The sequence below is a fragment of the Struthio camelus genome, chromosome 4 (assembly GCF_040807025.1).
Source record: "Struthio camelus isolate bStrCam1 chromosome 4, bStrCam1.hap1, whole genome shotgun sequence".
Lineage (NCBI taxonomy): Eukaryota > Metazoa > Chordata > Aves > Struthioniformes > Struthionidae > Struthio > Struthio camelus.
In genome coordinates, this window is record NC_090945.1 from 87,096,353 (window position 1) to 87,113,625 (window position 17,273).

The 17,273-nt window shown below is 68.8% G+C and overlaps 2 protein-coding genes across 2 annotated transcripts; both read left to right on the plus strand.

Moving 5' to 3' along the window:
• The first annotated feature begins 1,030 nt into the window (after positions 1–1,030).
• CDC25B (cell division cycle 25B) lies at positions 1,031–11,052 on the plus strand. The gene is made up of 16 exons (XM_068943935.1): positions 1,031–1,188; positions 1,580–1,707; positions 2,500–2,551; positions 4,122–4,163; positions 4,401–4,437; positions 5,240–5,347; positions 5,423–5,542; positions 5,935–6,069; positions 6,483–6,557; positions 7,026–7,202; positions 7,415–7,510; positions 7,981–8,043; positions 8,126–8,224; positions 8,560–8,693; positions 9,127–9,238; positions 9,607–11,052. Exons 1-16 carry the CDS (start codon positions 1,046–1,048, stop codon positions 9,745–9,747), a joined length of 1,662 nt encoding a protein of 553 aa, XP_068800036.1. The 5' UTR covers positions 1,031–1,045; the 3' UTR covers positions 9,748–11,052.
• A 2,879-nt stretch (positions 11,053–13,931) lies between these two features.
• On the plus strand, positions 13,932–17,191 carry AP5S1 (adaptor related protein complex 5 subunit sigma 1). Its single transcript, XM_068942927.1, has 2 exons — positions 13,932–14,164; positions 16,602–17,191. Exons 1-2 carry the CDS (start codon positions 13,932–13,934, stop codon positions 17,026–17,028), a joined length of 660 nt encoding a protein of 219 aa, XP_068799028.1. The 3' UTR covers positions 17,029–17,191.
• Positions 17,192–17,273: the final 82 nt, after the last annotated feature.

Below are 17,273 nucleotides of genomic sequence, written 5' to 3' on the forward strand. Positions count from 1 at the left end.
CCCAGCCGTCCACCCCCAGTCCAACCCCCCATGCCCCCGCAGCCGTGCACCCCCAGCCCCATGCCCCCCCAGCCGTCCTCCCCTAGCCCCCCCCGCGCCCCCAGCCGTGCACCCCCAGTCCAACCCCCCCGGGCCCCCAGCTGTGCAACCCCAGTCCAACCCCCCCTGCCCCCCAGCCGTGCACCCCCAGCCCCCCATGCCCCCCCAGCCGTCTTCCCCTAGCCCCCCCGCTCCCCCAGCCGTGCACCCCCAGCCCCCCATGCCCCCCCAGCCGTCCTCCCCTAGCCCCCCCGCTCCCCCAGCCGTGCACCCCCAGCCCCCCATGCCCCCCAGCCGTGCACCCCCAGCCGTCCTCCCCTAGCCCCCCCGCTCCCCCAGCCGTGCACCCCCAGCCCCCCATGCCCCCCAGCCGTGCACCCCCAGCCCCATGCCCCCCCAGCCGTCCTCCCCTAGCCCCCCCGCTCCCCCAGCCGTGCACCCCCAGCCCCCCATGCCCCCCCAGCCGTCCTCCCCTAGCCCCCCCGCTCCCCCAGCCGTCCTCCCCCAGTCCAACCCCCGATGCCCCCCAGCCGTGCACCCCTAGCCCCCCCGCTCCTCCAGCCGTGCACCCCCAGTCCAACCCCCCATGCCCCCCAGCCGCGCACCCCCAGCCGTCCTCCCCTAGCCCCCCCGCTCCCCCAGCCGTGCACCCCCAGTCCAACCCCCCCGGCCTCCCCCCCCGGCCCCGGGCCCCCGCCGGCCAGCCGGCTGCCCCCGCCCCGCGCGGGGCCGGGCTTTGGGGCCGGGCGCCATTGGCTGCCGCCTCGCCGCCTCCCTTGTTATTTTTCGAATATAAATAGGGGCGGCGGCGGCGGCGGCCCCGCTGCTCCCCGCCCGGGAGCCCCGCGCCGCTGCCGCCCGCCGGGCCGCGGGTTCGCGCCCCGCCGCCCCCCATGCCGCCGCCCCGCCGCCGCCGCTGCTGCTGAGCCCGGCCTCCGCCGCAAGCCCCGCTGCTTTTATTTTTTTTTTTTAATTTTTAATTTTTTTTGCACCCCCCCCCCCCGGCATGGCCGCGCCGGGCCCCGGGCGCAGCCCCCGCCGGCCCTGCGGGCTGCCCGGGCTGGCGGCGCTGCTGGCCCCGGAGCCGGCCGGCATGTCGCCGGTGACCACGCTGGCCCTGGACATGGACAACCTCACGGGCCTGGGCAGGTGAGTGTGTGGCCGTCGGGGGGGGGGGCTGTCGGGGCTGTTCCCCCCCCCATCCCCTGAGCCTGGCTGAGTGGCAGCGGTGCTTTCCCATGTTGGGTGAAGGAGGGGTGCTGAGCCCTGAGGCCCCGGTGAGGGCCACAGCTCTTCTGAGCCGGCTCTGCCCTTGAGCCCTCATCTGCTCCCACCACCACCCACGATCTCGGCTCCCATCAGGAAAGCCCATGGCATCCCTGTGGATGTGGGCTCGCTCCTGCCCTCCATCTGGGGTTCTTGAGCAATTCTGGTCTGCTCGGGATAAAGCAGCACGGTGGGGAAATGGGGCAGAGCTCCAGAGCCGTAAGGGATGTGTGTGTCCCCCCCTGAGCTGCCACATCCTCTCCCCTTCCCGCAGCCACTGTGACACCCCCAAGAGAAGGATTCTGGGCATGTCCTTCCAGAGCGACTGGTCCAGGCTGTCGCAGGACTCGGTGGCCTCGGACTCGTCCCAGGACTCCGTCTCCTCCGAGTCCTCGGATGCGGGTGAGTGCCGGACCCCCCGTCCCGTGGCAGGGCTGGGACCCTGGCTCTCGCTCCCCGAAAGCTGGGGCTGCCTGGGGGATGCTGCACCGTGGGGCGCAGGATGCGGGTGCTGCCTCTACCCGGCTCCCCGTTAGCTCGGGGGGGGGTGGGCAGGGGCTTTCGAGGAGGCCCGGGGGCCGCGGAGCACGTGGGAGCCCCTCGGAGGAAGGGCTGCCTGCAGCTCCCTGGCTCCGGCCTCGGCTCTGAGTCACTCCTGAATTTTAAACAGGCCCGCGCTGCTGACGGAGGCCCGGCCTCTGCAGTTCCTGTTTCGGAAACTTCCTCTTGAGAGACTCCTTTTGGTTTTGTCCTCTTCCCTTCTGGGAAGAGCGTGCGAAAGCCCTTCCCGGTGCCTGGGCTGCTGGCTCTGGGCCTGGGTCTGCGGGAGGCTCTGGTTCGCATGCGGGTGCTGCGCTGTTCCCCGGGGTGCCCTGCCTGGGCTGGCAGGATCCTGCTTAACGTGGGGTCCCTGGTTGCAGCTGGGGTGGGGGAGGCGGCCCAGCATGGGGGTGATGCTGGGGCGGCCCGGCCGGGTGCCGTTCCCGGGATCGGCCCCATCCTGCTGTACGGGGGGGGCCTTGGCTTCCCGCAAAGCCCCCGGCGCCCTGATGAGCCGGTGACGGCACCCAGCAGGTCGCAGCGCGCGGGGGCTGAGCGATGCTCTCGCCCTGCCTCTCCGCCGAACGAGGGGAAGGCGCCCGCCTTGCACCCCGCGCTCCTCCGGCCGCTCATCTCGGCCCCTTATTCCCGCAGGAGTGGGGTTGGATTCCCCGACGCAGGAGGACCCCGAGGCGCTTGAAGACGTGTAAGTGTCTCTGGGGCTGTTCGCGAACCCGGCCGAAAGCGGCTCCCCACCCCGGGCTTCCTGCCTCACCCTCCCCTCTCACGCTATCTGCCCTCCCGGCCGTGGCACCCTCCGCCCCACCCCGAGGCGGCTGCCAGTCCCCGCAGCCGGGCTGCTTCCTGCTGCAGCCCGACCTGCCTGCGGTGCAGGTTGAACCAGGCTCTGGCCAGGTTTTCGGTTGTGGCACGGCTCAGCTTCCTTGCTGCAGCTGGGGCCGGCTGCGGATGCTGCTGGGGGCAACTGGGAGTCATGAGGGGCCAGTGGCCATGGGCCGTGGCAGAGGGGACACGGGTGGCTGGGATGCACAGAGCAGTGAGGAAGGTTAAGGCAGTGGTGATGCCCAGCAAGCGCTGTCTAAGATTTCATCAGCTTCGTGCAGGAGCATGTCTCAAACTGTGCCCTGCTTCCCCCCACCCGCACCCACCCACCTACTTATCACCTGCAGCTCCGTTTCCTGCAGGTTGAGAAACCGCCCGGTGCTGGGGACAGCGGGGACATGCCGATCCCTTGCACAATGCTGGCACCATAAACCTGGGTGCGGGCAGCGCTGGTGCAAACCCAGAGCTGCTGCGGCATCCACGCAGCAGCGCCCGGGGCGCGGGAGAGCGGGGCCGTGGCAGGTTGCGCGGGGGTCAGACCCAGAGCCAAGTGCTCAGCAGTGCTGTCTGGGGGTGCTGGGGGGCTCCTGCTGCCTGCCCCCCCCCCCCGCCAGCCCCTGCGATCGCTGCACCCGCGGGGCCGCCGCCACCTCCCCTTCCCCCTTGCACCTGCTCTGGCTGTTTGCAAAGGCTTTTCCCAACAGATGTTCCCTGGGAGAATGAGTAACTGGGGGCAGATGGCCGTGGCGGGGACGCGGTGGTGGCTTGGGGGGGGCCAGCCGGCATTCCTGTGCTCCCACAGCAGCTGGCCAGCGCTGTCCCAGGGCGCCGAGGCTGCACCCGCGGCCCCGGGGGGGCTCCGGCGTGGGGCACCGGCTCCTCCAGCCCCGGCACGCTGCTCCGGCGCTGCTGCCGGGACCATATGGCTGCCGAGCGGCTGCATCCCCCCCCCGCAGCTGCGTCCTTCCCCCTCCCTGTGCTGCTGATTTACATACAGGTGGAGAGCAGGGGCCGGCGGGCTGCTGCGGCCCCTCTGCTCTCGCGCCGGCTTTGTCTCGGCGCTCCAGCTCAGAGCTGGGTTGGTGGGGGGCTGCGGGACCCCCCCCCCCCAGCAGGGTGCAGCCCCCTCCGGATGCATCCTGCCCGGGCTGTGGCTTGAGCCACCTGCACCCTGATGGGGCCCCCGTTTGCTGGGGGCAGAGGAGTGAGGGCAGAGTGCTGGCCCTAGTGGGGTGACCTCAGGGGTCCCCCCCATCCCAGCCTGCTGGTTGGGGGTGCAGACCCCTCTCCCATGTGCATGGCAGTGGGTGTTGGGAGAGGCTGCAGGGCACCTCGCTGTCACTCCTCTGCTTTGCCCCCACCATGGTCCCCCCGGGTGGGGGCTGCCGCTGGCGCGAGCCTCCCTGTGACCTTCGGCTCTTCTCTCCCCGCAGCTTTGAGAAAGCGGTCCTGGAGTCCGGGAGAGTTGTCAAGGAGTGAGTGAACAACAGGCTTTGTCCCTGCAGCTCTCGCCGGTCCCTTCCTGGTGTCCGGATCAGGCCTGGCGGAGTCCCCTCTGGGGACCCTTGGGGAGGGGGAGGCTGTAACGGCTCGGGGGGGGGTCTTGGCCTGCTGCAGGGGACCAGGAAGGGGGGTCATGGTGGCCGAGCGCCCGAGGGAGGACTCGTGCACGTCTTGGCTCTCATCCGATGCCTTTTCTTGCTTCTCTGCAGCAATAAGCTGCTTATCCGGAGGATCCACTCCCTGCCGGTAAGTCCCAGGCTCCGCAGAGCAGAGCCTGCGGGATGCTGTGTCCAACCTGCAGCCGGGGCTCAGGGGAGGGCCGCATCCTGCTCCACCAAAGCCTCCTGGCCAGGCCCTCGGGAGGGTGAGGAGGAGGATGGAGTGGGGTGATGCAGGGCCAGGCAGCATGGGGAGGGTGAGGAGGAGGATGGAGTGGGGTGGTGCGGGGCCAGGCGGTGCGGGGAGGGTGAGGAGGATGGAGCGGGGTGGTGCAGGGCCAGGCAGCGGGGAGGGTGAGGAGGAGGATGGAGCGGGGTGGTGCAGGGCCAGGCAGCGGGGAGGGTGAGGAGGAGGATGGAGCGGGGTGGTGCAGGGCCAGGCAGCGGGGAGGGTGAGGAGGAGGATGGAGCGGGGTGGTGCAGGGCCAGGCAGCGTGGGGAGGGTGAGGAGGAGGATGGAGCGGGGTGGTGCAGGGCCAGGCAGCGTGGGGAGGGTGAGGAGGAGGATGGAGTGGGGTGGTGCGGGGCCAGGCAGTGCAGGGAGGGTGAGGAGGATGGAGCGGGGTGGTGCGGGGCCAGGCGGCGTGGGGAGGGTGAGGAGGATGGAGCGGTGCAGGGTGGGCAGTGAGGGCAGGGCGAGGAGGAGGATGGAGCGGGGCAGTGCGGAGCTGGGCAGCATGGGGAGGGCGAGGAAGAAGATGGAGCAGGGTGGGTGAGAAGGAGGAAGGTGGAGCGGGGCAGCATGGAGCCAGGCACAGGGTGCCCACCCCATCCGTGCCAGGGTGGGTGCAGGGGGCTGTGCAGCACCCTCACCTCCCTGTCCACTCCAGCCACGGCTCCTGGGGGCCAGCCCAGCCCTGAAGAACATCTCCAACGCCAAGGAGTTCAACGGCCCGAGGAGCAATGAGCAGCAGGGTCGGCGGGGGGCCCCGGACGATGTGAGTGGGGCAGCGAGGCTGGGAGTGGCGTGGGGACGGGGCAGGAGGCTGCTAACGCCGTGCCCTCCCTTGCAGGAGGGTTTTGTGTTCAAGAAGCCGCAGAGGCCGGGTTACCGCAGCCGGGTGCACACGTTCGACGGGGCTCCGGCGAAGGACCCCTTCGCACAGAGACCCAGCTCTGCTCCCGACCTCCTGGTGAGCTGGGTTGTGTGCTGGCCAGGGGGAGCGGGGTGCTTCTGGGGGCCCGGCATGGCTGGGGTGGGTGTTGCTGGCAGCGCTGGATCATCCTTCCTGGCACCGCGCGATAACAGGGGCTCTGAGCGGACACCAGCTCTGTGCAACTGTGCTTGCCCTGGAGATGTAGGGCCAGGGGAGCTAGTGGGGTCCAGGAGCAGCTGTGACCGCTATGGTCCTGCGGTGACTCCTGCAGCCCTGTGCTGGGGACCAGTGGGGTGGGCTGGCACTGGGGGTTGCTGCCTGGAGAGGGGAGGGTGTCCGGATGTACCAAACGGGGCTGCTGGGGATGATGTGGCTTGAGTGTGGGGCCAGCCTGCTCCTCCTGAGCTGCGTGCCCCGTCCTTCCCCAGTTCGACACCCCTGAGAAGGAAAACATGCCCGAGGGCGAGAGCCCTGTGATGCTGCGCCGTTGCTCCCTGACCTCCTCCATGACTGAGGAGGAAGATGATGGTTTCATGGAGATCCTGGATGAGGAGGACATGAAGGTATGGAGAGCTCCTCTGCCCTGGGGGCTGTGTCTGCTGGGCGCGAGTCTCCCCAGGACACGACCTGAGACCCTGAGAGGCCCCAGATGCGGCTCCAGCGTCTGCATCGGTTGGTCCCATCTCACTCCCTGCTGACTATGGGTGAACCCTGCCCCGGTGGGTGCCCGTGGTGTCCTTGAGCCATCCTGCCCCTGCTGCAGCACCACCAAGGCCCTCTGCCCTGCTTGCTCCCCCTTCCCGGGCTGCACGGCAGGGTTGGGACGCCCTGGGACAGGAGCAGGCGGATGGAGGGGATCCCCGGCTGCCTGCCCCAGCCGTCCCCTCTCTGGGGGTGCTTGGGAGAGGCTGGTGGGATTCGACCTGTTCATGTGCTCCTCTGCCTCTTCCCGCTGTGCCCTTCTCCGCTCTCCCAGAGTGATGCGGACGTGCCGCAGGGGATGGAGAACCTGCTCACCGCCCCGCTGGTGAAGAAGGAGGAGGCAGAGCCGGTAGGTGGGAGCTTCCCTGCACCACGAGGGCCTGGTGGGCTCCAGGAGAGGCCCAAGGTCCTGCCTTTGGGGTCTGGGGGGGAGGAGCTGGGGGCGCAGGTCCCTGCCACCCCCCGGGCTGCTCCCCTGGCAAAGGGGGTGGTTAGTGAGCAGCAACGGCCTGGGGATACTGGTCCAGACAGGTCTTGCTCCCGTGTCCCACATGGGGATGCAGGAGGGACTGTTGGGTCACAGAGGTCCTGTGCCATGTCCCCATTGGCTCCGTGAGCTGGAAGATGGTGACCTGAGCTAGCCCCAGGTCCCCTCTCTGGAGGTGAAGGATGGTGTGGATCTGCCTGACCTGTGGCTGGGATTAGCTGTGGGGCTTTGGGCATGTCCCAGGCCACCGCTGGTGTCCCTGCCCTCCACCAAGGTGCAGGGAGGAGGCCCGCCCCGGCGGGTGGTGACACGAGGCTTTCCTCCGAACAGCGGCCAGTGAAGCGCAGCAAGTGCCGGCAGCTCTTCCGGTCGCCCTCGATGCCCAGCAGCGTGATCAGGCCCATCCTGAAGCGGATAGACAGGCCCCTGGACAGAGACACCCCGGTCAAGACCAAGCGGCGGAGGAGCGTGGCCGGCACCCCCGGGGAGGAGAAGGTGGCCGAGCCGGTGGGTGCTGCAGTGATGCTTCGGGCTGAGGTTTCCTCCCTTCCACCTGGCCCCCCGCGAGCGCGGTGGGGAGCCCCCACGCAGGGCTGTGCCGGTGGTGCTGAGGCTCCGCCGTGATCGAACCCTTCCCCGGCGGGGTTGCTCCGGGCTCTGGACGAAGCAGGGCAGGAGACGTCCCCTGGCCGAGCCCTGCTAACGCCTGCCCTTTGCAGAAAGCGCGGCTGATGCGCTCCAGGTCCTTCTGCCACGAGGAGATCGAGAACATGCTGGCCAACGACCACCGGGAGCTCATCGGAGACTTCTCCAAGGTAGGGCCCCAGAGCACAGGAGCAGAGCCGTGCTGGGAGCATGTCCGGGACCGGCTCGGGAGGCCGAGGCGAGCTGGTGGCTCCGGGGGGGGACAGGGTTTGGCCTGGGCAGGCGATGGGGCAAGAAGTGGGGCTGTCCATCGGCTCCCAGCTCTGCAAGGGGCTGTGGGGCTGGCGGCTGCCTTCCTCCACCTTAAAGGGCTTTCCTGGCCTCGGGGGAGGCTGTCTGGGCACAGAGCCTCGGTCTGCTTTGGACTTGGCTCTGCTTCAATATAAAGTAACCGGTCAGCGCTCCCGTAGCACCAGCGTTTCGCAGCAGCCACGGCTTTCCCTGCCAAACCAGCCCGGCTGGAGCAGACCCGGCAGCTCCTGGGGGAGCAGGAACCGGCAAAGGCCCTTGCTCAAGGGGTCCCCCCGGCCCTGCTCCCTGCCGACCGCCGGGAGACGGAGCCGTGACGTGTCTCTTCCAGGCGTACCTCCTGCAGACGGTGGAAGGGAAGCACCAGGACCTGAAGTACATCTCCCCGGAGATGGTAAGGGTGCAGCCCCGGCACGAGGGGCCGCTGTGCCCGCGTCCAGCCTCGGCGCCGGGTGACGGGCTCCTTCCCTCCACAGATGGTGGCGGTGCTGAACGGGCAGTTCAGCAGCCTCATCGAGAGCTGCGTGATCGTGGACTGCCGATACCCCTACGAGTACGAGGGAGGCCACATCAAGGTCAGAGCCGCTGCTCTCAGCTCAGCCCAGCCCTGTGGTGTGGCGGGAGCCCCAGGCAGGGATTGGGGTGGGACGGTGGGTCTCTGCATACCTGGGTACACCTCATGCTAAGTGGCATAGTCTAAAAACACCAAAATCAAACCATCTGGCTGCTTTGGAAGATGCTGAGCACCCTCCTGAACCAGCAGCATGATGGTGCCGCTCAGGGTCCCAGCGGGCAGGAGGGGGCCGGGGAGCAGCAGGCCCTTCCCAGGGGTGCGCAGGGCTGTGGAGAAGCAAGGTTCCCCAGACAGACGGGAGCTGATGTGACAAAGGTGCTCTCTGTCCCTCTGCAGGGGGCTGTCAACCTGCCGATGGAGCAGGATGTGGAGGATTTCCTGCTCAAAAAGCCCATCGTGCCCTTTGACGCCGCGAAGAGGGTGATAGTGATATTCCACTGTGAATTTTCCTCCGAGAGGGGTCCCAGGATGTAAGTGTCTCGTGTGCAAGACATTCCTCCCCACTGGGTTGTGCAGGCTGGGGGAGACCTGGCATTTCACAGGATGGCTTTGGAGGGAGCCACTTCCCTGCACTGGCTGTGGCTTGTCCAAAAAACATTGTCTGAAATCCCTTCTTGGTAGGATCATCCCCATGTCTAGGTGCTAAGGCTGGGGGAAGGTGGAAGCAGATGCTGTGGTCTGCTGGACCCCCATTTAGTTCCTGGGTGCTGGTAGCATCGCCCACAGCTCTGGCTCCAGGCTCTGCGGTGCCCAATATCTGAGTTTGGGAGCCTGGGAGGGACTGAGCAGGGATGGGTGCAGCTGCAGTGTGCATCGAGCCTTGATGCCAGAGCACGGCTGGGTCCTGGCTCAATTGCCACGTCCCTGCTGTGGCTCTTCCCATCATGTTGCTGTGTCCTGCAGGTGCCGCTTTGTCCGGGAGAAGGACCGTGCCTGTAACGAGTACCCCCACCTGCACTACCCTGAGCTGTACGTCCTGAAAGGTGGCTACCGCGAGTTCTTCCCCCAGTACCAGGTGAGCTGGCCCTGGCATGCACCAGGTCCTGTTTGACCCTGTCAGACTGGGAAGGATGTGGCATGGGGGATAGGAAGGGCAACCTGCAGGAAAACAGGTTTCCCGCCCTCAAACTGGGGGTGTCTCCCCTCCAACGAGGGTCTGGGGCTGAGCACTCAGAAGCCATGTCCCTGCAGCACGTGGACACCCATGGAGGCGATGGGGCTGCTGTGGGCCTGGAAACACCCTGGGGTGGCTGGCTCACCCCAGCACAGGGACCCCAACCCCATCACATGGGAAGCTGGAGAGCAGCAAGCCCCAGGGTGGGTTGTGCCTGGCCAGGAGCCCCCCGGGCTGGGCACAAGGTTGACAGGCTGTGGCTCCTGCAGGCGCACTGCGAGCCCCAGGACTACCGGCCCATGCACCACGAGGACTTCAAGGAGGACCTGCGCAAGTGCCGCCTCAAGAGCCGCACCTGGGCGGGCGAGCGCAGCAAGCGTGAGCTCTACAGTCGCCTCAAAAACTTCTGAGCCGGAGCTGCCTGCCCCCGCGGAGACGCCGGACGCCTGCCCGGCGCTGCCCTTGCTCCTCCGCATCCTCCTGGCCGGGCTCCCTCTGCCATGCTGTGAAGTCTCCTGTGGTTTTGGCCCATCTCTGGTGCTGGCCCTGATGCTCCCCGGGGTGCAGAGTGATGTTGCACTGTCCGCTGGGCTGGAGCCTGCAGGCAGCTCAGAGCCCACGGTGCAGCAGGGGTGTTGCATCTCCACCCAGCCTCTGCAGTGGTGTCTCCATGCTGGTCTCTCCTTGCAGCCGAAAAACCCAGCTTGTGCGTGTCTGCGTGGTGGGACGAGCTGTGCCACGCTGCGAGCATCGCGCTCTGCCTGCTGCATGGTGCCATGCAAAGCAGCCAGGTGCCGGCTGGAGCATCCTTTCCCCTTGCACCCCACTGCAGCAGGGGGGCACTGGGCATGTTTTTACCCTTTTAACACTCTGTGCATGTGAATCAGGGCTGGGAGCAGCAGTGGGTCCCTGCAGTAGGGTGGGGGGAGTGTCGGGGACTTGCTGAAGCGAGCTGAAAGTCACTGCCATGTTCAACCTGTCAGCTCCAGCTCTCTAGGGCTGGGGATCAGGGCCTGGCCCTGCTCCTGCTTGTACCAGCCTCCCTCTGCTGTGGGCTGGGGAAGAAGGGGGTTTCCAGCCTTTGGAGTCATCCAGCCTGGAGCGCTGAGCCCTGCCAGGAGACCAGTGCAAGCACCAGAGCTGGGCCAACCCTTTGCCAGAGCAGGCATGGGCTGAGGTCTCCAGCAGGACTTAATTGGCAGAAACGCTGCAGAAAAGCACTTAACCTCGTTTGCACCGGGCATGCAAGGGGAGGAAGCTGCAGCCCTGTGCCTCCTCGCCTGCCGCAGCAGAAATGGGAGCGAGCACCCGGCCGTCAGGGCCTGCTGGGACTGGGCAGCCCCCGTGGGTGCTGGCTGTTAGGATAGCAGGTTTTTTTCTTTCCTTATTTAAGGCTGTTCATAACTTTAGTGCCACTTTGAGCTCCACGAAGCAATGTGTGATTAGTCCCCTAAGGTTTTATTGCGGCGGCCGAGCCCTGGGGCGCTGGGAGCTGCGCCTCTCTGTACAGTCGTGTTTTGTTCCTGTTTCTGTGGGTGGTTTTTTTTCCTGTTTCGTTTTTGTTTTTACACTCCCCAGTTCTGTAACGTGCCCAGGAGGGGGAGGACACCCCCCTTTCCCACGCCGCAATGTGTAACCGCGAGGAGCAAAATAAACTGCTGGGCCCCGAAGGTGGCGCGCGGCAGGGCTGCAACGTGCCGCCGGGTCCTCCTGGAGCCAAGTGTTCGCCTGCTGCAGCTGCCGGCCAGAGAGCACCCCGCGGCTGGCTTTAAACCAAACCCGCCTTAACGCGGGAGGGGAACGAGCCCTGGGGCTGCGGCTGGTCGCCCTGGGGGGGCTGCAACCCCCCCGCCCCCCCAATCCCTGCAGCGCCTGTGTTTGTCCAGATCAGGGGGAAACTGAGGCACGGGGCCCGTGCAGCTGTGCCGTAGCCCTTTCCAGCCCTTCCCCTGGGCGCTGGTGCGGTCCCCAAGGGGGGCTGCGCGGCCCCGGCAGCTTTCCCTGGGGCTGGGGAGGGGGCGGCCAGATGCTGCGGATAGGGATGCTGCAGGCGGGGATGCTGCTCTGCCTCCCTCCTGGAGCCGCGCCGGGGCCCTCCGCGGCCGAGGCGGCTGTTCGCGTTCAAATCCCGCCGCCGTGGTTCGTGCCCTGCCGGCTCCCAGCCCGCGGGGCCCCTCTGCCGGCTGCGCCGCCCGCAGAGCCCTCGGCCGGCCCTGCGTACCCGCGAGCTGGCAGAAGCGCAGCTCTGCCTCCCACCGCAGCTGCCGGATCCGGGGTGTTTTTGCCTCCACGCTGGTGTTTCTGTAAAACTTCTGCCAAGTTGCATCCAAATCTGCGCTTATTGGTAAAGTGCTGGGTAACGGGGCGGGGGGCGGGATCAGAAAATCCACCGCAGAAATGCAGCTGCAGCACTGCCAGCTCCTGAGAGGCTGAGACCCAGCCAACTCGTTGCGTGCTCCCACGGGGGGTGCCAGGGAGGGCATCCTCGGGGATTCGCAAGGCTTTTGCCACAGTTACGGGTGAGGCACAGGCAAGGGCGAGGTGCCGCCACGGCTGGGACCATCCTGTGCCAGGACCATCCCGCATCAGGAGCACCACAGCTGGGAGCATCCTGCACCGGGAGCATCCCGCACCGGGAGCACCACAGCTGGGAGTGTCCTGCACTGGGAGCATCCTGCATCAGGAGCACCACAGCTGGGAGCATCCTGCACCGGGAGCATCCCGCACCGGGAGCACCACAGCTGGGAGTGTCCTGCACTGGGAGCACCACAGCTGGGAGTGTCCTGCACTGGGAGCATCCCGCACCAGGAGCACCACAGCTGGGAGCATCCTGCACTGGGAGCACCACAGCTGGGAGTGTCCTGCACTGGGAGCATCCCGCACCAGGAGCACCACAGCTGGGAGCATCCCGCACTGGGAGCATCCCGCATCAGGAGCACTGTGGCTGGGAGCATCCTGCATCAGGAGCATCCTGCATTGGGAGCATCCCGCACTGGAAGTGCCCTGCACTGGGAGCATCCGGCATCGGGAGCACTGCAGCTGGGAGCATCCTGCATCAGGAGCATCCTGCATTGGGAGCATCCCGCACTGGAAGTGCCCTGCACTGGGAGCATCCGGCATCGGGAGCACTGCAGCTGGGAGCATCCTGCATCAGGAGCATCCTGCATTGGGAGCATCCCGCACTGGAAGTGCCCTGCACTGGGAGCATCCGGCATCGGGAGCACTGCAGCTGGGAGCATCCTGCATCAGGAGCATCCTGCATTGGGAGCATCCCGCACTGGAAGTGCCCTGCACTGGGAGCATCCGGCATCGGGAGCACTGCAGCTGGGAGCATCCAGCATCGGGAGCATCCTGCATTGGGAGCATCCCGCACTGGAAGCGCCCTGCACTGGGAGCATCCGGCATCGGGAGCACTGCAGCTGGGAGCATCCCACACCAGGAGCACCGCAGCTGGGAGCATCCTGTGCTGAAGCATCCTGCACCAGGAGCATCCTGCACCGGGAGCGTCCCCGGCTGGGAGCACCAGCCCCCAGCCTGTCCCGCTCCCCCCAGGCTGTGCTTCCCCCCAAGCCATCTGCCCCCCCCCATGCTGCCCCTCAGTTTCTGCCCTCGGCTGCACTGTCCCCCTGCCCAGATCACCCCCTCCTCAGGCCATACTGTCCCCCCCTGGCCATACTGCCCCCACAGATCATACTGCCCCCCAATAGACCATACTGTCCCCCCCTGGCCATACTGCCCCCCAATAGACCATACTGCCCTCCCCAGGCCATACTGCCCCCCTCAGGCAATACTGTCCTCCCCCAGACCATAATGTCCCTCTCAGGCTATACTGCCCCCATAGACCATACTGCCCCCCCCCAGGCCATACTGTCACCTCAGACCATACTGTCCCCCCCATGCCATACTGCCCCCCTAGACCATACTTCCCCCTCCAGACCATACTGTTCCCCCTCCAGGCCATACTGCCCCCCTAGACCATACTGTTCCCCCCCCAGGTCATACTGACCCCCCAAGACCATACTGTCCCCCCAGACCACACTGCCCCCCCAGACCATACTGCCCCCCAAGACCATACTGTCCCCCCAGACCACACTGCCCCCCCAGACCATACTGACCCCCCAAGACCATACTGTCCCCCCCCAGACCATACTGCCCCATATTGCCCCCCAGACCACGCTGCCCCCCCAGCCCCTGCCTGTCCCGCCCCCAGCCTTCCCCGCCCCGCCCCTGCCCCCCACCGAGGCGGAGCTCCGCTCCGGGGCAGGGGGCGGAGCCACACTGACCACACACCCCCTAGCTCCTCCCCACCCTGCCCGCCCTTCAGCCAATCAGAGCGCCGTCCCCTTCCCTTCCCGTGGCGCTGACCAATCACGACCTGGCACCTGATCAGCGCCAAGCCCCACCACGCACCCCTTCCGCTCCCCTTGCGCCGGCCAATCGCGGCCGACTCCACCCGCACCAAAGACGCCCATCCAAGCGCTGGGCCAATCCGAGCAGAGCCCTGCCGCAGGCCTCGCCCAATGGCAGCCGAGGAGGGTGGAGGGAGCCTTCCTTCCCCCACGTGACGGGCCGGGCGGCGGGGGTCGCCGTTGCTATGGTGCGCGCGTTCGTGCTGCACACGCTGGGCGGCCCCGCGCCCGCCGCCGCCCCGGGTCCCGCCGCCGCCGCCGCCCCGGGTCCCGCCGCCGCCCCGGGTCCTGCCGCCGCCGCCGCGCCGCCCCCCGCCCGCTGCCGCGTGCTGTACGCGCGGGCCTTCGGGGCGCCGGCCGAGGGGGCGCCGGCCCGGCAGCGCCTCCGCCGCAAGGAGCAGCTCCTGGCCGTGGCCAGGTACCGCGGCGGCGGGATCGGCCGGCGGGACGGGGCGGGAGGGGAGGCCAGGCCAGGACAGCCCCCCCCCCCCCGGGGCTGTGACCTCCCGCCCCGCCGGGCCTGGCCTGGGCGGGACATCCGTGGGGCCTGAACCCCCCCCCCCCCGCGGGGCCCGGAACCCCCCCCGGGTCCTGACCCCCCCCCGGGTGCTTGAATCCCCCCCCTCCCCGCGGGGCCCGGAACTTTCCCCCCCTCCGTGTGCCTGACCCCCCCCCCGGGTGCTTCAACCCCCTTCCCCGGGGCCTTGAATCCCCCCCCGCGGGTGCTTGAACCTCCCCGGAGCCTTGACCCCCCCACAGGGCCTGAGCCCCCCCCTCCGGGTGCCTGACCCCCCCCCGGGTGCTTGAACTGCCCCCCCCCCCCGCGGGGCCCGGAACTTCCCCCCCCTCCGTGTGCCTGAACCCCCCCCAGGGCCTGAGCCCCCCCCCCGGGTGCTTTAACCCCCCACCTCTGGTCCTGGGCTGAGTGGGACCCCCAGTGCCTGAACCCCTGACCCCCCCTGGGGCTTGAACCCCTCCCCCTGGGTGCCTGAACCCCCTCCACGTGCCTGACCCCCCCCCCCCCAGGGCCTGAGCCCCCCCCGGGTGCCTGAACCCCCCACCTCTGGTCCTGGGCTGAGTGGGACCCCCAGTGCCTGAACCCCTGACCCCCCCCGGGGCCTTAACCACCCCCCCCAGGGCATGAACGCTCCCCCCCCCTCCGCTGGGCCTTAACCACTCCCCTGGAGCCTGAACCCCATCTCCTAGCCTTGACCCCCCCACCCCTGCGACTTAACCAGCCCCCCCAGAGCTTTAACACACCCCCCCACCAGGTCCTTAATCCCCCCCACCCCGGGCCCTGAAGCCCCCTGCACACCAGGGCCTTGACACCTCCATCCCCAGGGCCTTATCCCCCCCCCATCCATCCCTGGGGACCCCCGGAGACGTATTCCCCCTCCTGCTCCCCCCCCACACCCCAGGCCCTGGGCCGGGAGGACCCCAGTGGGGAGGGGTGCAAGGTGGTGGTGGTGGTGGTCGGGGTGGTGGCAGTGGCGGTGGTGGCCGGGATAGTGGCCGGGGTGGTGGCCATGGTGGTGGCCATGGCGGTGCCAGGGTGGTGGCCGTGGCCGGGGTGGTGGCAGTGGCCGGGGTGGTGGCCGTGGCGGTGCCAGGGTGGTGGTGGTGGCCAGGATGGTGGCCGTGGCAGTGCCAGGGTGGTGGTGGTGGCCGGGGTGGTGGCTGTGGTGGTGGTGGATGGGGTAGTGGCTGGGGTGGTGGCGGTGGCCGTGGCCGTGGCCGGGGTGGTGGCCATGGCGGTGGCTGTGGTGGTGGCTGGGGTGGTGGCAGTGGCCGTGGCCGTGGCGGTGCCAGGGTGATGGCTGTGGCTGGGGTGGTAGCCATGGCGGTGCCAGGGTGGTGGCAGTGGCCGGGATGGTGGCCGTGGCGGTGCCAGGGTGGTGGCGGTGGCTGGGGTGGTGGCCGTGGCCGGGGTGGTGGCGGTGGCCATGGTGGTGGCCATGGCGGTAGCCGGGGTGGTGGCGGTGACCGGGGTGGTGGCAGTGGCTGGGGTGGTGGCCGGGGTGGTGGCGGTGGCCATGGCGGTGGCCATGGCGGTAGCTGGGGTGGTGGCGGTGACCGGGGTGGTGGCGGTGACCGGGGTGGTGCCCGTGGCCGGGGTGGTGGCGGCGGCCATGGCGGTGGCCATGGCGGTAGCCGGGGTGGTGGCGGTGACCAGGGTGGTGGTGGTAGCCGTGACGGTGGCCGTGGCCGGGGTGGTGGCGGTGACCAGGGTGGTGGTGGTGGCCGGGGTGGTGGCGGTGACCAGGGTGGTGGCCGTGGCCGTGACGGTGGCCGTGGCCGTGGCGGTAGCGGTGGCCGGGGTGGTGGCGGTGACCAGGGTGGTGGCGGTGGCCGTGACGGTGGCCGTGGCCGTGGCGGTAGCGGTGGCCGGGGTGGTGGCAGTGACCGGGGTGGTGGCGGTGGCCGGGGTGGTGGCAGTGGCTGGGGTGGTGGCTGTGGCCGGGGTGGTGGCAGCGGCCATGGCGGTGGCCATGGCGGTAGCCGGGGTGGTGGTGGTGACCAGGGTGGTGGTGGTGGCCGTGACAGTGGCCGTGGCCGTGGCAGTAGTGGTGGCCGGGGTGGTGGCGGTGACCAGGGTGGTGGCCGTGGCCGGGGTGGTGGCGGTGACCAGGGTGGTGGTGGTGGCCGTGACGGTGGCCGTGGCCGTGACGGTGGCCGTGGCCGTGGCGGTAGCGGTGGCCGGGGTGGTGGCGGTGACCAGGGTGGTGGTGGTGGCCGGGGTGGTGGCAGTGGCTGGGGTGGTGGCCGTGGCCGGGGTGGTGGCGGTGACCAGGGTGGTGGCAGTGGCGGCGGCCGTGACGGTGGCCGTGGCGGTAGCGGTGGCCGTGCTCTCCCAGGCAGGTGGACTCGCAGTGGCGGCTGCTGCAGGCGGCGGCGGGCCGGGCGGCTGGCCCACCGCTGCCGCAGCTGCCCGACGAGCCGGTGTCGCTGCAGGCCGCCCCGGGCGGGCTGTTCCGGCTGCCCGCCGGCGACCCCTTCGCCGGGCCCGCCGCCGTGGTGTGGCTGGCCGTGCTGGCCCTGGGCTTCGCCCTGGTCTGCGACCCCCACGAGAACCTGCTGCTGGCCGAGAGCACCCTGCGGCGCCTGGCCCAGCGCCTCCTGACCTCCCTGCGCCTCCTCGGCCCCGGCGCCGACCTCCTGCTCCGCGCCGACAAGGCCGACGCTCTCCTCGACCGCTTCCTGCCCCACGGGCAGCTGCTCTTCCTCAACGAGCAGTTCGTGCAGGCGCTGGACCGCCAGCCGGGCCCCAGGGCGCCGCGGTAGGCGGCGGAGCGGGACGGGCAGCTCGAGGCCGAGTGCTTGGGGCCTTCTCCGAAGCCGTTAGGGAGGCGGGAGGGGAGGAAGCGCTGCCCGGGGGCTAACAGGCTGGCTGCGTAAAGCATCGCTGTCTCGTCTTAAATAATAAAAAATGAGGATGGAAAGGGGACTATGGGAAAATTGCAAGTTTCACGTTCCAACACGCGCTCGCCCTTTCTTCCGTTTCTGCCTTCTGCGCTCGCCGGCCCTCC

Bases quoted from the DNA above. Each gene is read 5' to 3' on its own strand.
- CDC25B (XM_068943935.1), top strand. From the start codon at position 1,046: ATGGCCGCGCCGGGCCCCGGGCGCAGCCCCCGCCGGCCCTGCGGGCTG. The intron at 8,225-8,559 runs GTCAGAGCCGCT...GTCCCTCTGCAG, and splicing joins ACGAGGGAGGCCACATCAAG to GGGGCTGTCAACCTGCCGAT. The intron at 9,239-9,606 runs GTGAGCTGGCCC...TGGCTCCTGCAG, and splicing joins AGTTCTTCCCCCAGTACCAG to GCGCACTGCGAGCCCCAGGA.
- AP5S1 (XM_068942927.1), top strand. From the start codon at position 13,932: ATGGTGCGCGCGTTCGTGCTGCACACGCTGGGCGGCCCCGCGCCCGCC. The intron at 14,165-16,601 runs GTACCGCGGCGG...GTGCTCTCCCAG, and splicing joins CAGCTCCTGGCCGTGGCCAG to GCAGGTGGACTCGCAGTGGC.